Below are 16,943 nucleotides of genomic sequence, written 5' to 3' on the forward strand. Positions count from 1 at the left end.
TCAGGCAGCAAACCCGCTCCCGACAGAAAATGCTTGTTCCTGTCAAGGCCAAGACAACAGTGGAGAAGGGAGCAGCTGGAAGCAAGGTGGAGGATGAGGCACCATCTCCTTGATGCCAGGCAATGTCAAAAGGCAGCTCCTACCTGCTTGGTCCTCTTGGCTATGAAGGGTGAGCTGTTGGAAGCCCGGCCTGTGGGCATGTGACCGTTGAAAGAGCGTGTCAGGTCCTTGGGCTGGTCAAAGAGTTTGAAATCCAGTTTCGGGAAGTATTTATAGCTAAGGGTAAAACATCAAACAAGCAGTGATAAACAGCAAGCTCCCCCAACCTCCTGAGTCACACCTGGCGAGCGGTCAGCAGAGGCTGGCTGGCTGCTGCACCGAAGGCAAACCCAAGATCTGGGAAATACGCCGCATTTTGCGCGTGGAGATTTGTAAAGGACAAGCTCTGCATGGGTAAAGCGCACGTTATACAGATGTAAACAAAATGCACGCTCCTGGGCATAAAACAGGACGATATTCTTTTCCTTTCTACCTAATTAGCTTAAACCCAGGATGCCAGCACATCAGCATTGGTATTTACTCAAGGAGGGACGGCAGAGTTCCCGAAGCATCACGCTCTCGGGCATTTTTCAGTCTTCCTACCATCCTTTCACTTCCTGACCTTATAATCTATACGCTGTTGGGATTACTTGCAACCTGCATCTACTATCAAAGCCAGCTTCGAAATGAAAGCAGACGTCGCTGCATAATGTTTGACATCTAGCCAGGGAGATAACTGAACTTACTGGTCCACAGGGAAAAAAAAAAAAACGAAGTTACGCACTGCACAATCCAGGGACACTTTGGTCCCAAAAATGGACCAAATCTGAACCAAATTTTGGCTTCCTCCTCCACAACTTTCACTAGATATCCACCACACCAATTTTTGGGATGGCAGCCATGAATGTTACTATTTATAAACCGTTACTTATAACCTACAAGTAGTCTTCCTTACTTAAATCATCAACAATGTTTGCAGGGGAAACCCCCCACCCCAAATAAATAAATAATTCATCTTCTCCTGCAAACCCCAACCCCCTTATCTGTCCCTCCATCTTCCCAGCTTGCGCTAGGTCTCCCACCCTTCCCGTCCCCCTACTTCTCCTGGCACTGCACCTGTATTTTGGGGCTGGCTCCTGCCCATCGTCAGGCGGCGGCGGCTCTGGCGGCATTATAAAGACAGTGTGCTCGCTCTTCTGCGACTCGTCCAGCTCGATTAACCTGGTGTCCTCCGCAGACTCTACGTCGACCTGCAAACCAAACACCAACCTTGAGAGTCAGCTAGACGGCAAGGATGCTCGCGGCACGGAGATAACTAACTGCGGGTCTGCACACTCTGTCACCGTGCTCCTTTCACACTCACGTCATATTTACAGAAAGTTAAATACCTTATCTCCTTTCTCTGTGCTCTTAACAGGAAACAGCTAGAAAAAGAGAGGAAGATACATTTAGAAGAGAAGAACAGGAGCATTTCAGACATTTTTTGTGCAATCTCACTTTCTGTAGATTTTCCTTCTGCAGAGATGAGTGGTGGGGGGGGGGCACTGTGTGTGTGTGTGGGCATTAGCAACTCTGCAAAGTTTGGGGGGAAAAAAAAAAAAGTTTCTCACTGCCTTCAACCCTATTCAAGCTGCTTCTGAGCCTCAGTCCAGGCTCTGCACAGCAATCAATGGATTGAAAGGTCAAACAGGACCCAAGCCACACATTACACGTGCACTGGTTAGGATGTAGCTCTCTCAAACTTGAGCATGAAGCCTCAAAGAAATGCTCAATGGTTATATTCTGGTTTTTTAAATGAATTGTTCAGCACTCATGGAAAGTGCATGACTGACAGCATTAGAAAGCAAAGTCCTCCGTTTATTTACGGAACAGCAAAGTGGGGATGGTGCACGTTTTCTCTCAACATTATCCTGCTCATGAAAGTGTGTGTGCGTGAGTGCGTGAGAGTGCATGAGAGAGAGAGTGAGAGAGTGTGTGTGAGTGTGAGTGAGTGAGTGTGAGTGGGGTAGTTCAATCTCTGCTGAAACTGCAAACAAGGGTGCAGATTGGTGCCAGCGCAGAGAAACATTTTCTAAGTGATGCAGACACCCATTCACTAAGAACCGGACCAAGACCACCAGCTCATGTCACACAGGAGGGTAATTTTAAGCAGCCAGAATTTACAAAGCAAACTTATTGCATGCAAATCCTTTTGAAAGTAACCCCCGACATAGCTTTCAGGCTATTTTTTGTTCAATAGAGATCTTAATGGGGTTTGAGCTAGTGATAAAAATGGAAGAAAGGAAGGAAGAAAATGGACTCAGCCAGCATCCCCCTCAGATACCCCCCCTTTCACAGTCATTTGTGGTTGCCACTTGGACAAAAAAAAACAAAAACCCAATTGTCGCCATTTGTACCTTTTCTATGCAATCATCAAAAAACGCCAAGCTGGTATCCTTATCACTGACAAAACTGCACTCTTCAATGAAGCGGATAAAAATCTGGGTCTTGGTCAAGAGCGAGTAGAACTTTATATGGGCCCGGTCACGGCTTTTCAAAAATCCTGGCAAGAAAAAGCATTCATGGGTCAATCAGATCAACACCCTCAGCAGTGCCTAAAGGCCACCCTTTCAAATATCCACCAGCCTACCACTTGGCTAGCTTCTTTTCAACCGGCTAACAAAAGTCTCCCCTTCTACTGCAATTTTACATAGATTGCCCCATAGCAGATGTAAGCCCCTCACACCTTTCCCATATTAAATGTCCTATGAAAATCACTGCATGAACAAAGACACTCCTGCGACACCCCATTAGACTATTACACACACACACACACACCTACTACTATCTATTCCTAACATTAACCTGCAGCACACAGCTAAAAGTCCCCAGCCCAGGTTTCTCCTATCAATCATACGTGGTCTGCCTGAAGCTTTCGCGTCTGCCGAGCTATACCAAAGTTAAAAACACGCAGATGGAGAAGCAAGAATGGGCGAGGGTCTGGATATTCACTTCAGTGTGGCCGTTCTGACCAGGACCCCATCACAGTCTACATTTGATGTGATCTGATCTGCTTAGACCTTTTTCCTCCTTTGTTTAGCTGCATAAACCCAGGCACAGGCAACATTGCCATTTGTGGATATAAGATCAAAGTATCATCCAAAAATCATCCAAGCCAAATCTTCTCTCCTTACTAAAAAGCTGTACAATGTTCACTCTCCATCATCATAGAAATCCATGTAGCAAAAATATAATCATGAAGGATTTCATCCACAAGATCCAAGATCTTTTCTTGGATGATTTTGGGATGATACTTGGACATTCCCCTAAAGAAGCTCTTGGCAGTGAAGCAGGTTAGGAAGTCAATAGATTATCACACCCCTTCCCCATTGTTGGGACTGCTAGTTTTGTGTGCGTTTGTTTTAGAGTGTGTTTTCTGTTGATGGCAATATCTGTGTGTGTGTCTTACATTGCAATATATATATATGGTATATGCTTTATTGTTTTATATGATGCTTATATATTAAAATTTAAAAATTATTTTGATCTCTCATTCTTGTTTTGTATAATCTCCGTAAGAAAGTATAAAAACACCAGCCTTCGCATACAAGCAAGGCATTTTAGGTCTCTATGTCACGTTCAAAATATTTATCATTTTGCTAACAATAGTGAGACAAAAAATTCCAAACAAACCCCAAAGGAGAGAAAAAAGGCCCATCAATCAGCTGAGTGATTTTGCTTAAACCGAAACAGGACAACTCCATCACCTCTCAAGGACAGACACCCTAGTAGAAGTATATGGTAGAAAACATAAGCCTGTTACCTTGATGGTCAAACAGGGAGTTGGCTGCTGTGGCTTTGTTTGAAGGTGCCTGGGTGATGGGTGTGAGGTAGGATCTGTAGCCTTTCAGCACAGATGCCATGAAGCGCAGAAAGGTCTCCTGGATCTCCATCTCCAGCGCCATCATCTTCTTCTGCCATGAGAAATCAGCCTCTATGGGTGTCATCTCTACTGCAGAGCCTTCCTGTGTCTTCCTGTGGACTGAGATAGGTGGTAATGGTGAGGGGGGCTTGGGCAGCAAGAGAGGGGAGAGGCCATCATAGCAGGAAAAGTGGGCAAACAAGACCAGAAGACCAAAGAGAACAGGTATGTAAAATGAGATTTCTATTTACATTGTTTCCAGTTTTCTCATGACCCAAAGAAGCCATCATCCCTTTTCACAAAGTCCATTCTATAGCATGACAGACACCACCACCACAGACCACCCTCATCCCCCATTAACAGTCCTTCCTAAGCAAAACTCCAGCATGCTACCTATTTAAATTATTTTCAAACAACAGAGAATGAGGGGCAAACGAGGTTGAACTATGAGACAGGATACACATCTTAGCTGCCACCACCCAACCGTCTATTGCTCTCTCTCTTTGTGCTATAGCTCACCCAACCATAAAACCTGGTTGATAACCTCTCTTAATGCTCCTTTTCCCTTTCCCCACTGGAAGTTAGGCCATCCACCTATGAGGTGGCTTCATACATGGTTCTGAAGCCTACTTGGACCAGTTAGGGTGAAAGTGAACAATGGTGAACATGCACAGCATGTCAATCTTTCCCCTTCACCCCAAGCCTAGAGAGAGAGATTTCTCAAAGCACCTGCCAAGAAATAACAGCACTGCCACACAGGAGCTCAACTCCCTTTTAGCGTCTTGTTATTGTGAATTCATGGCAACACCAATATATCTTTTTGTTCCATTTCTACTTTTCTGGCAAGTCCTGCACCAGCATTAAGTCTTCCTTCCTGCGCATCAGGTCTGTGTGCTGTTCTCATTTGCTAAGCCTGGCTCACTTGCAACGTGCTTCGATTCTAGGGTTACCCCATTTCTTGCAGCATGCGTGCTGCCTGTTGCAGGCCACCCCCACCCTTCCAAAATGTTACAGTATCCCCAACAATGCATCAAAGTTTCTGTAATGACAGCAAATTCTTTCGTTCCTTGGTGTATACATATATAAAAAGAATCAACACAAAATCTGTGCGCAAGTCAAAGGTAGGTATTGTTTCCTGCTCCTAGCAGTTTGCACGCGGAGTCCATTTATTCACCTGTTTTGTCGGCGTACGCTAGTGAAGTGTCATGTGGCAATTCCCTATAGATTTTATTGCCATAAACAGAATGTGTAACATTTTTCCCCCACCGCAGCACTTGCATTTCTTGCCCCAGGGTAGGGGGTGGGGGGTCCTCTTTACCTCCTTACCCCCTGTTATTTACCTTGTGCCAGCTCTGGGTACAGTTTCTTCAAGGCACCAATCAAATTCTTGCATGGTTTCTTGGGCAGCTGCTTCCAGCTCATGCTCTTCTTGTCATCGGATCTGCAAAGAGAGCATCCGCCACACCATAAAAACCACAGGTCCAGAAGAGCCTAAACCACAAGTCACCTGCCTTTAATCTAACGCCACGGTGTCGCCAACAGCCAAAACAGCTGCAGAGGACACCTCGATTTGGGCTTGCATGTGCTATCATGCAATAATCATGGTAACACAGCAAATGACAGCAGATAAAGACAAAAAAGGCTCACTGGGTCTGCTAATTGGCTAACTGGGAGAAGGTTTTCCTTCTTCAGCAATGAACAAGGGCCCGGGCACAACAGGATTATGCTCACATACACGTTTAGTCCATTTTCACATCCAACCTGCAGAGCCCGTTCACGACAGACTGCTGCAGCTTCCAACATGTGCAGACGAGGCAAGTCGGAGACTTAAGAGAAATCTGTGCAGGTTACGATGCTGCATTATTGATCCAACATAAGAGTTACTCAAAGAATTGTAGTACAACAGCTTGAGACCATAAAGGGCTCTTCTCCGGATGTGACTGCTGGCCCCTGAAGTCTTGTTGAGGTGACTGATGTAGTTGCAATGCAAGTGGATGGAGAGGAATGCCATTTTCTTTAAGGCAGCAGGGAGACATTTGTAAACTTGATCACCAGGCTAGGTGCTATTCTTTTTTTCCCAAATGGATTGTTAAACTACAATCATGAATTGTTTTTGACTCAGGACTCTTGAGAATACCAATAAAGGGCACGGCTCAGTAAACAATACTATCGCTTCAAAAGCCAGTTGTCAGTTGAAATATTACAAGTGTGATAAGGCAACTTACCAATCACTCACAAGCAGTTGTTTAGATGTGTGATACTTTCTAACGTCCCTAGCTGAATGATCTGCCAGGGTTTGTCTCCAGTCTTCTATGGCCTCCAAGACCCACCAGCATGTCCTAACCCAGAGCTAAGTAAGCTCTCAGCTAAACCATGATTTTTCGGAGCACATTACTAGTAGTCACACTAGTACTGGAGAAAATCAGAATCTGTGTAAGTTGTGGTATGTTTTAAAGGACCTACAAGAAAGATGTTCAGTTACCTGAGCTCCTGAGACTTCATAGGCCTCGTCTTCCCATGTATGAAAGTAAAACTTTTCTGTTATGTGACTACTATGATAAGTAGCTCCAGATATATATTTCATCAGGTTTTGTTTTGTTGGGTGTTTTTATTTTTTTGTGGGAAGGGGATGAACCACATGGAAAATAAGTTTAAAGTGTTTTCTGCAGTCAATAAAAAGCTTAGTAAAAATAAATCATTAAGCAAACTCAAAAAGATACAAGAGGACCAACATACCAGCATAAATGCACAAAGGTAGAATTCAATGGAGACTGCATTTGTCCAGTCCTAGCTACCTGTAGTTTCATATAGGTTCACACAGTTTATTTCTTCAGAGCAGACATATTCAAAAAGTAAAAAACGTCAAGGAAAGTGTCCATGCTAGGGAATTTTTCTAGAAAGGAGAAAGATGAACGCTCACAGCCTTACTATATATGCCAGGAATGTCTGACATCTGCCCACAAAATAGTTCCATTTACAAGTCACATCTCTGAAATATTCCCTACTTATGTGAAAGGCAGTCTTTCAAAACCAGCTTTGTTTGTAGTGACAAAGCCTAACATCCAGACAGTAATGCTTAGATAAAGGTATGTAATGAAGTCACTGCTCTACAGATCTCTAAGGGAGAGGCCAACCACAATTCTGCCCATGAAGTAGCTTGTGCCCTCGTAGATTGAGCTTGAATTTCCTTTGGCAAAGGAACACCAGAGTCCACCACATAAGCTCCAGTAATAACTTATTTAATTCAGTGAACCGCTATAGCTCTAGAGGCCACCTCTCCTTTCCGCACTCTGCTAAATAGGACAAAAAGTTGATCAGATTTTTGGAAAGCACCAGTGACCTCGAGATACCTCCTCAATTCCAAGGGACGATATAGGATGTATTCTTCCGAATGTGTCTGCCTGCTAAACTCTGGCACGGTGTGTTGCCAAGCACCGGCAGGTGTGTCGCGTGCTACCCGCAGCCAGTGGGGCGAAGGATCAGAGAACACCCGCCACTGCCAGAGACCAGGCCGGCAGGGGACGAAGATGGGGGGCACTGCCACTGCCAGAGATCAGGCCAGAAGGGCCCGAAGATCGGAGCGCACCCGCCTTTGCCAGAAACCAGGCCGGCGGGGGCAGAAGATCGGAGCACAGTGCCACCGCCAAACACCAGGCCAGCTGGGGCAGAAGATCGGAGCACAGCGCCGCTGCCAAACACCAGGCCTGCGGGGGCAGAAGATCGGAGCGCTGCCACTGCCGCCAAAGACCAGGCCAGTGGGGGCCAGTGTGTGTGGCGTGTATGTGAGGGTGCTTCAGTGAGAGTATGAGAGTGAGAGAGAGCATGTGTGTGATTGAAAGCCTGTGCGTACGTGTGAGAGAGACTGGTCAGGGAGACGACTGGTGTGTACATGTGAGAGAGACAAAAACTGGTCCTCGAAGGGGTGTGAGAGAGAGAGAGAGAGAGACAGACTGGTTGTGGTCCCTAAGGAAGAGGACCATGAGGACAGCTTCAGCAGCTACTGCTGCTTCTGGTGTGGCCTGCCAGGAAAAGAGTAGGAGAACTGCTGGAAAGGGTAAGAAAAAGTGGCTTTTTAAGTTCATTTTTCTTGATTGCCTTTTTAATTATTTTTATTTATTTAAAAATTTTTCTGTACCGTCGTTAAGTTAAATACCATCACAACGGTTTACAGAAGGGCACGATAAAGAGAAATATGGGTGGTATAGATTACAAATTACTCGTGTACCATCATAGTACGGTAACAATTTAAATTAATAAACTAGGTGTGTAAGTTAAACCTGATTGTTAGGAACAAATTAGGCAGTTTGATTTTAACATTAATATGCTTATGTAGGTTACTAAAAACTTCTAGCTTGGTGCATCCTTATCGCTCAACTATTTTTCTCCTTTTCTTTATCTTTATAAAATGCTTGTTTAAAAAGCCAGGTTTTCAGATTAGTTTTGAATAATTTCAGATTTGTCTATAGTCTTATTTCAAGTGGCATGGTATTCCAGAGTACAGGACCAGCCAGTGACAGTGCACTTTCCCTTACTTGCGTGAGATGTGCTGATTTGACAGATGGGACAGTTAGTAGAGCTTTATTTGCAGATCTCAGGTTTCTTTGTGGTACGTGCACGCGTATTGTGTGATGTGTCTGCTGTTTTGAAATATTTTATTGGTGTTTTAAAAAAAAATACAAAAAATTCTCCAGAGTTTTTAATTGTTAGATGTTCTGTTCATCAGCTTTTTGAAACATTTATTCATATAGTTTTACAACTATAAAACAATGTAGGGATCTATAAGCAGCTTGGCTTTTTCTGTTTTCCTAATTGGAAGTGTACTGGTGTTTAGGGCCTGGTTTAATATTTATAGTGTTGTCTTTTTATAGATAGTTGTTCCATTTGAGTGCATGCCATAAGGCAGGTGTAACTTTATGTGGATTAGTTTGTGTGCATTATTGCAGATCCTGGTACTATGTTAGGTGCTATTTGTGTTTCCATTTCTCCAGTTTTGCACTGCATGCAGAGTAGAGATGAGCTTCGTTGTTCTGGCTCGGGTCAGGTTTCAGTTCGGCCGCTTCGTGGGAAAACTAGTTTTCCCACGGATCGTTTTTCGCCAAAAACGAAGCTGGAACCCAGCCCGAACCCGGAAAAACAAATAAAAAAAACAAACCCCGAATCGGAAAAAAAACCACCCCAACCCTTCAATTTAACTTTCTTACAACCCCCCACCATCCCGATCCCTCCCCAAGACTTACTAAAAGCCCTGGTGGTCCAGCGGGGTCCCGCGAGCGATCTCTCCCTCTGTGCCATTGGGCTGTCGGGCCTCCCACGAATCAAAATGGCGCCGATGGCCCTTTGCCCTTACGATGTCACAGGGGCTACCGGTGCCATTGGTCAGCCCATGTCACATGGTAGGAGCAATGGACGGCCGGTGCCATCTTGTGTGCCTACCATGTGACAGGGGCCGACCAATGGCATCGGTAGCCCCTGTGAAATAGTAAGCGCAAAGGCTATCGGCGCCATTTTGAATATTGGCAGCCGACGGCCCGAGTGCAGGAGCTCACTCCTGGACTGCCGCTGGACCACCAGGGTCTTTTGGCATGTCTTGGGGGGGGTCCCAGGTGGTCCAGCGCCATTGGTCGGCCCCTGTCACATGGTAGGCGCACAAGATGGCACCGGCCGTCCATTGCTCCTACCATGTGACAGGGGCTGACCAATGGCACAGGTAGCCTCTGTGACATCATAAAGGTAAAGGGCCATCGGCGCCATTTTGATTCATAGCAGGCCCGACAGCCCGATGGCACAGAGGGAGAGATCGCTCGCGGGACCCCGCTGGGCCACCAGGGCTTTTAGTAAGTCTTGGGGAGGGATCGGGATGTGGGGGGATTGTAAGAAAGTTAAATTGAAGGGTTGGGGTGGGGTTTTTTGTTTTTTTTAAATAAATGTGCCCCTCCCCCCGCACTAACCGGAAAAACAAATTTTCCCCGAAGTTCAGGGAAAATCAGTTTCATTGTTCAGATCCCCCGAACCACTAGAAATTAGGCAATTTCGTTGAAATTGACTAATTCGTGATAAATGAATGCACATCTCTAATGCAGAGTGGCTTTTTTGGGTTTCCATTCCCGTTTCTGTCTCCATATTTATAATCTGTGGTCTTTCTGTATTTGAAGGTCAATTTTGTGTGTGTGACCAAGTATTTAACTATCATGTAGGCTAGTAAAATACCTCACCTTATTTGTTGTGTTTTCTCAATAGGAAATGCATTGGGGGTGAACTGCTGTCTTTTTGTAATTAGGGCTACTGCGCCTGGTAGTAGAGGGAAATTTGTGTTGCTGTTATTGAGATAACATTTTTTGTATGGTAAGTTGTATGGAGAATGTTCTAGTTCTGCTTTATACCCATTGCTGAGGGTCGGGGTAGGGTTCCTGTGGACGCAAAGTGTATATTTACATTTAGCCTTGTGACAGTCATGTGTTCAATGTGTCACGCATGTGAGAACTATCTATCAGGTGTGTCCCGACAGAAAAGAGGTTGAGAACCACAGGTTTAAATGAAAGTCCAAAACTACTTTCGGCAGAAAGAACCATACAAATTCGAACCCTACCTTTTTTAACCAATAAGAAAGGCTCTCTACAAGAAAGTGCTTGCAGCTCTGATATTCTCCGAACTGAACAAATGATGATTGGGAAGACTGTCTTCAAAGTAAGCAGTTTCAAGGAAATAGCCTTAAGAAGAGCAAACTGTGATCCTGTCAAGAAGGCTAGAACTAAGTTCAGATCCCAAGACAGAACCGGAATCCAGAGCAGAGACCTAATATGTTTAACACCTCTTAAAAAACAAGATATATCCAGGTAAGAAGACAGTGGTTTGTCTTGTATATGTCCTCTAACACAGGAAAGTCGCTGACTGCACTTTTAGGGTATTAAGAGCCAAAACTGAGTGCAATTCTGGTCGCCACATCTCAAAAAAGATATAGTTGCACTGGAGAAAGTGCAGAGAAGAGTGACCAAAACGATAAGGGGCATGGAAAGGCTCCCCTATGGAGAAAGGCTAAAGAGGTTAAGCCAGTTCAGTTTAGAGAAGAGACAACTGAGGGGGGGATATGATAGAGGTCATGAAAGGACTTGAACAGGTTAATATAAATCAGTTATTTACTCTCTCAGATAATAAAATAACTAGGGGGCACTCCATGAAGTTAGCAAGTAGCTCATTTAAAACAAATCAAAGAAAAATTTCACTCGGCACATAGTTAAGCTCTAGAATTCATTACCAGAGGATTTGGTTACAGCAGTTAGTGTAACAGGGTTTAAAAAAAGGTTTGCATAAGTTCCTAGAGGAAAAATCCATAAACTGCTATTAATCAGCAATGAATAGTAGACTGAGATCTTTTTAATGTTTGGGTACATGCCAGGTACTTGTGACTTGGATTGGCCACTGTTGGAAACAGGATGCTGGGCTTGATGGACCCTTGGTCTGACCCAGAATGGCATTTTCTTCTGTTCTTATGTAAAGGCCTTCCTGCAAAAATTCCAGAATCAATTGGGCCTAATGCATTTCCAGGAGCACAGTAATACCCAGTACACTAAACCTCAAAAACTCTTCAAATATGCACATAAGCCAAGGAAGCAGAGAATTTTCTAGCTTTCAGGAGCGTAGCCACCAGGACCTGAAAATAGCCCTTCAAAAAACATGCCCTCACAAGGGACAATCTGTAAGATAAAATTGATTCGAACTGAACAGAAGACGCGGACAGAGAGAACAGTCTGGAGCCACCAGAAGCACTAGTCCTGGATGACTACAGTCTTTTGAAGTATTCTGCCAATCATGGGCCAAGGAGAAAAAAATGTATAGAATCTCATCCATTGGCCAATCATGAATTAGAGCACTGATTCAGGAAGAACGGGCATCCCTCTTTCAGCTGAAAAACTTGCACTACTTCACATTCTGGCTGGTTACTGTCAGATCCACTTCGGGCTCACCCCATCTGGTGACAATTCGATTGAGAGGGACTCTTTCCCTGAGATCATAATATTGTGACTAAGGTAATCCCACCGGACATTGCCCATTCCTGCTACGTGAGATGCTGACAACACCTGCAAATTCACTTTGGACTAAGGAAGAATTAGATCTATCGCAGACACCTGAGGACTTCAGATCTCTCCTTGATTGATATATGCCACCTCCGAGGCGTTATCAGAAATTATTCTGACTGCCTGCCCCATCAACCGAGGCACAAACTGGTGGAGAGCTAGCTGAACTGCCCTGACTTCTAAGTGGTTGATGGTCCAGCTCGCTTCCCCAGGAGTCTACTGTCCCTGAGCAAACAGCTCCCGACACAGTGTGCACCTAGCCCGACAGACCTGCATCTTATGTCACTATGATTCAAAGCAAGGGTCACTAATTTCATTCCCCCATTCCAGATGTTTGCAGTTTAGCCATCACTGCAAACTCTGTCTTGTCGACTGCAAGGGTAGTCTTGCTGAATAGTCTTGGGACTTCCACCTGAAAAGCAAGGCCCTTTGAAGAGGACACATGTGCGGCCTTAACACAGTAAGAGATCCAAGGCTACCGCCATGGATCCAAGTGTCTGGAGGTTGTGCCAAACTGTCAGATTCCTGGCCATGTTCAAAGCTCAGATCTGGCCATTCAACTTCTGAACCCTTTGCTTCATCAGACATACATCGTATTGAACTGAGCTCCCAAGTAATCCAGTATCTGAGATTGCTGAAGCTTGCTTTAAGAAAATGGACAATCCACACCAACTTCTGCAACAACTGGACTGCTTGCTGAGAGACTGAAAATTCTCCTGAAAGGTCTTTACTCTTATCAGCCAATCGTCCAGATAAGGATGTACCAAAATACCTTCCTTGCACAGTGTGCTTGCCACAACCACTATCACCTTTGAAAAGGTACACGGGGCTGTCGCTAGCCCAAAGGACACAGTCTTTAATTGAAAATAGCAACCCAGCATCACAAACTGCAGGTAATATTGATTATCCTTTCTGACTGGAACATGAAGATAAGCTTCCATCAAGTCCAGAGAGGTCAGAAATTCTCCTTTCTATACCACCATAATTACAGATCTTAAGTTTTCTATCCTGAAGTGAATCACCTTAACAAAAAAAAAAAAATCACTGACTCGCCTCAGGACCAGTCCTTCTTTGGGACCATGAAGTAAAAAAAGAGTAGCGTCCCATACCTTCCTGGTTCTTCAGCACCAGAATTACCACCTTCAGGGCAGACAGTCTTTACAGAGTTGACTTTACAGCCTCTCCTTTTTCAACTGAGCAACAAAGAGAAGCCATAAAAACATAGGAAATGGGGCGAGCGAATTCCAGGGTGTAACCATTTCTCCAGGACCCACCTCTGATAAAACAGATGGCTGCCTATTCTCTGGTATCAGAAATAGGGCCCCCAAGCACCCACTGTGCCGTTCTGGAGGAGCTGGAGCCAGCAGCCTTACCCTCTCCTCTTGGAATGAAAAGGCTGGAAAATGGAATATGGCCTAGATCTCTGCCCTGAAGGGGTCTGGCCTTGCCTGAATCTCCTCGAGTTCTAGATACCTACCATAAGAAGAGTAATTCCAAGGTGGGGCTTTGGTCCTGTCCTTCGGGAGCCTCAGCACTTTTGAGTTGCCTCAAGTTTTTGCCATCTTTTCCAGCTCTTCTCCAAACAAGAGCAGATCCTTAAAGGGAGGCTTAGTCAAACTAATCAGAGTATTCACTGGCCAATTATGCATCCAGAGAAACCTCCGAGCTGCTATTATAGATGCCTCCCCTCTGAACGAGGCATGCACCGGATCAGAATCAGAATCTGCCAGATACGATGCTCCCGGTTCTAAAGTTAGGGGAATCTCCCCCATCTCCTCCTGAGCCTCCTGACCCATATGCAATCCAGATCTCACCATGATACAAAACGCTGCTGAGATCTGAAGAGCCATGCTCACAACCTTAAAGGCCTACTTTAGCACAGATTCTCTCTTTCTGTCCTGTGTGTCCTTAAGCACTGCCCCACTTTCCACCTGAATGGTGGCTCTCTGTGTCATTGAGCACAGCAAGATTCCTACCCTGGGAAAATGAAATCTTTCCTTCACCTGGGGATCCAGTGGATACTGCTTGGCTAGTGAGCAGCATCCCTTAAAATTAGCCTCTGGAGCCGCCCACTCTAGATCAATCAAGTCTTGCAGCGCCTGATGAAGAGGGAAGAAATGTACAGACTTCCTTAAACTGACCAAAATAGAATCCTGCTTAGGAGCAGGAGTCAACTTTATCAATCTGTAATCTGCAACGTCAATTCATCTCTACGAAAGAAAGGTAGCATAGAAGTATGGTCCTCTTTCTCAGGAGGAACCTCACCTTCCTCTAATTCCCCTTCACTCTCCCCTTGAAGGAAATACCCTAAAACCCTCCAAGGATGCATCTGAATGAGACAGATCCTCATCTGCCTTTTCCTTATCCACTACTGCCTTTGCTCTCTTCTTCCCTCGAGGGTATGGCACGCTGGGCACTGGAAGAGCAGAGACTGCCTATGAGGCTGTGCCTTAACTCATATAATAAGTCTGCAGCCCCTTCAAAATCTCCTGAGAAATCACAGCCCAGGGCAAGGAGAAATTATGCAGCATGGGGGCAACAGCCATTGCCTCAAATCGCTGCTCAGGGCTGAAGGGACCCTAACTCCATTACACTGCACCATGGCTGTAAAATGCCTGCCAGGGCATCCACTGAAGGACGCTGCAGAAGTTACCTCTCCCGATTCAGAACCCCCTGTTGCCAAATAATCCAGGAGTTAACTCCTCCCCCCGGGCAGCAACACACTCCCTGCAAATCTTGACAGTGCCGTCAGCCTGCATTCTGCGCATTTGGCAGGCAGAGCAGAGAGTGGTTTTTCTCCCATTCTCCCCTGCTGGCACCCTCATGCTCATTGTCTCGCTGTGCTAAGAAATGCGATGGTAACTGCAAACACTCCTAAATAGCAGAATCAATATTTCCCCTGAATCAGTGTCCCCGCCCGCCCCCCCCCCCCCGTGCCAAAAAGCAGGAATCAATTTTTGCTGTAGCCTGCTGCCACCGAGCAGTTCCTCAGTATCCTCGGCTCTCTTTTTATTTATTTTTCACTTCTTTTTCAGGCGGGCGTTCTTATAGATCACAAGTCCTTGTACTTTGAACTAGCTCTGACGTACAGGCTATGACAGATTTTATGTATGTTATCCACTGTCTGTCCTTTGATGATTTAATTTGTGTATGTTTGCCAGTATACCTCCGAGGGCCTTGGCTTAGGCAGCATATAAATGAAAAAATGAAATACTTTACTGACAAACACTAGCAAGGCAAGGTTAAAGAAACTCTCCTTTTTTTGGAGAAGGGAGAAGCGACACTAAAAAATGCGGGGGTGGGGTAAGAAATCGAGGGGAAGAGAGGAGTAAGGAAAGAAAAAACTTATCCAAGCCCTCTGGAAACCCCCTGGTCCTGGCCTGTTTGACTGAAGGAGTTGCTTCTATCTTCTTTTATATTTATATTTATTTTTTAAATAGCTAGGAGCCCTGCTCCATTGAGGGAGGGAGAGATTAATTTTTCACCTCATGGGGCTCAGATTAGAAATTTCTGTTCATCCTACCAGGCCTTTGTCCACAACACAGGAAGCTAGTCTACCATCTGCTGGAGACAGAGAATACTGGTAGATTGGTGTCAGCACGGAGGTATATAAGGTGTAACATCTGCGAACTTGCTGATCTCATCTCCATGCATAATCCGTTCGTCTGGACTGATCTGACTGCATGAAGAGGAATGCGTTTTTCTGAACATTTGATGCTGCCGTGCAACTCTGACATTAAACATTACCAGCCAGGGATTTCTCCTACTTTATGAGTCTGTGAGAAGACTGGATTGCACACTCGATGAGATCCACAGCTCAAAACATATCCAGTCATGTCAATCGCAGGCCCTAAATTGTGGAATACGAAGCCAGAAGAATTATGGGTGCAGAAAGATTTTAAGATATTTAAGAAGGATTTGCAGACCTGGCTTTTCACAATGGCATTTGAGAATAATTAAGTTTTCAAGTATAAAAAGAGATAGAATCTACTGAAATGTTTTCATGGCGTGAAGTTGTGAGACTTATGGAGAAGAATTGTATAGTAATGTGTGTCATTGTTTATTTTTTTCTTTTATTGCCTATATATGTCATTTTATTTTATGAACGTTGATTTTGTAAAAAACTGCCGTGACTGTACCCCAGACTGTATATAAATAAAATAAATACATAAATAAATGTTATGACATGCTCTTCGTGTGCAGGAGTCATCTCCAACTATATTAGCGGCACTAACTCGTTCTTGTATTTATTTTTTGGACACTTCATATTCTTATGAAAAACTGTCCTTTTCATAGTCCATGCCAAAACTCATGCCAAACACAAGAACAAAGTGCACAAATAATCTCCCACATCTACTCAACTCAGCAGTGAGTGGAAGAGGAAAAAAAAATTTAAGCTACTGTGGACAAAACATCCCTGAGATTCCACTTTTCACTGGTCCCAATCCCTCTGTACAAGAACTACCTGTAAGGTGTTCTATCTAGCATATAATATTAGCTGTTACCTAGGGATGAGGCAAGGCACACTCTAGCAAGAGTACAGTTATTGCATCTTCTGCAGCAGCTACTGGACTGACTGTCTGTGTGTGTCTGTGTCAACTCCTGAACATGGAAATAGAGATGTCCACAGATAAGGACCATTTGGTCCACCTAGTTTGCCCATTTGTGCTTGCCTACTATGTTGTCACAGTTTTACTCCATCTGTGGTCTTCTACTTCCATCCACCACTATGATCTCTCTGTATTTGCCCATGGATGGGTGAATTCTGCCACTGCTTTGGTTCTTATCACCCTTGCTGGAAATCTCTTGCAGGCATCAATGACCCTCTCAGTGAAAGTATTTTTCTCACATTCCTTTTGAGCTTCCCGCCCTTCAGCTTCATGCAACGTCCCCTTGACCCTGAGCTTTTCATTCTATGGAAAATGCTACAT

General features: G+C 44.7%; 1 protein-coding gene across 3 annotated transcripts in view; it reads right to left on the bottom strand.

Annotated features, from left to right (window-relative positions):
* The window catches only part of DENND4C (DENN domain containing 4C), a 233,808-nt gene that overhangs the window by 119,341 nt on the left and 97,524 nt on the right, over positions 1-16,943 (bottom strand). For all 3 annotated transcript variants that reach the window (XM_029607079.1, XM_029607072.1, XM_029607087.1), the window contains exons 11-16: positions 5,281-5,381; positions 3,842-4,060; positions 2,436-2,581; positions 1,428-1,463; positions 1,156-1,289; positions 144-276 (exon numbers count right to left, since the gene is read on the bottom strand). In XM_029607079.1, the coding sequence (XP_029462939.1) occupies positions 144-276; positions 1,156-1,289; positions 1,428-1,463; positions 2,436-2,581; positions 3,842-4,060; positions 5,281-5,381 (769 nt within the window). The remainder of the gene's footprint in view (positions 1-143; positions 277-1,155; positions 1,290-1,427; positions 1,464-2,435; positions 2,582-3,841; positions 4,061-5,280; positions 5,382-16,943) is intronic.

The sequence above is a fragment of the Rhinatrema bivittatum genome, chromosome 1 (assembly GCF_901001135.1).
Source record: "Rhinatrema bivittatum chromosome 1, aRhiBiv1.1, whole genome shotgun sequence".
Taxonomy (NCBI): Eukaryota; Metazoa; Chordata; class Amphibia; order Gymnophiona; family Rhinatrematidae; genus Rhinatrema; species Rhinatrema bivittatum.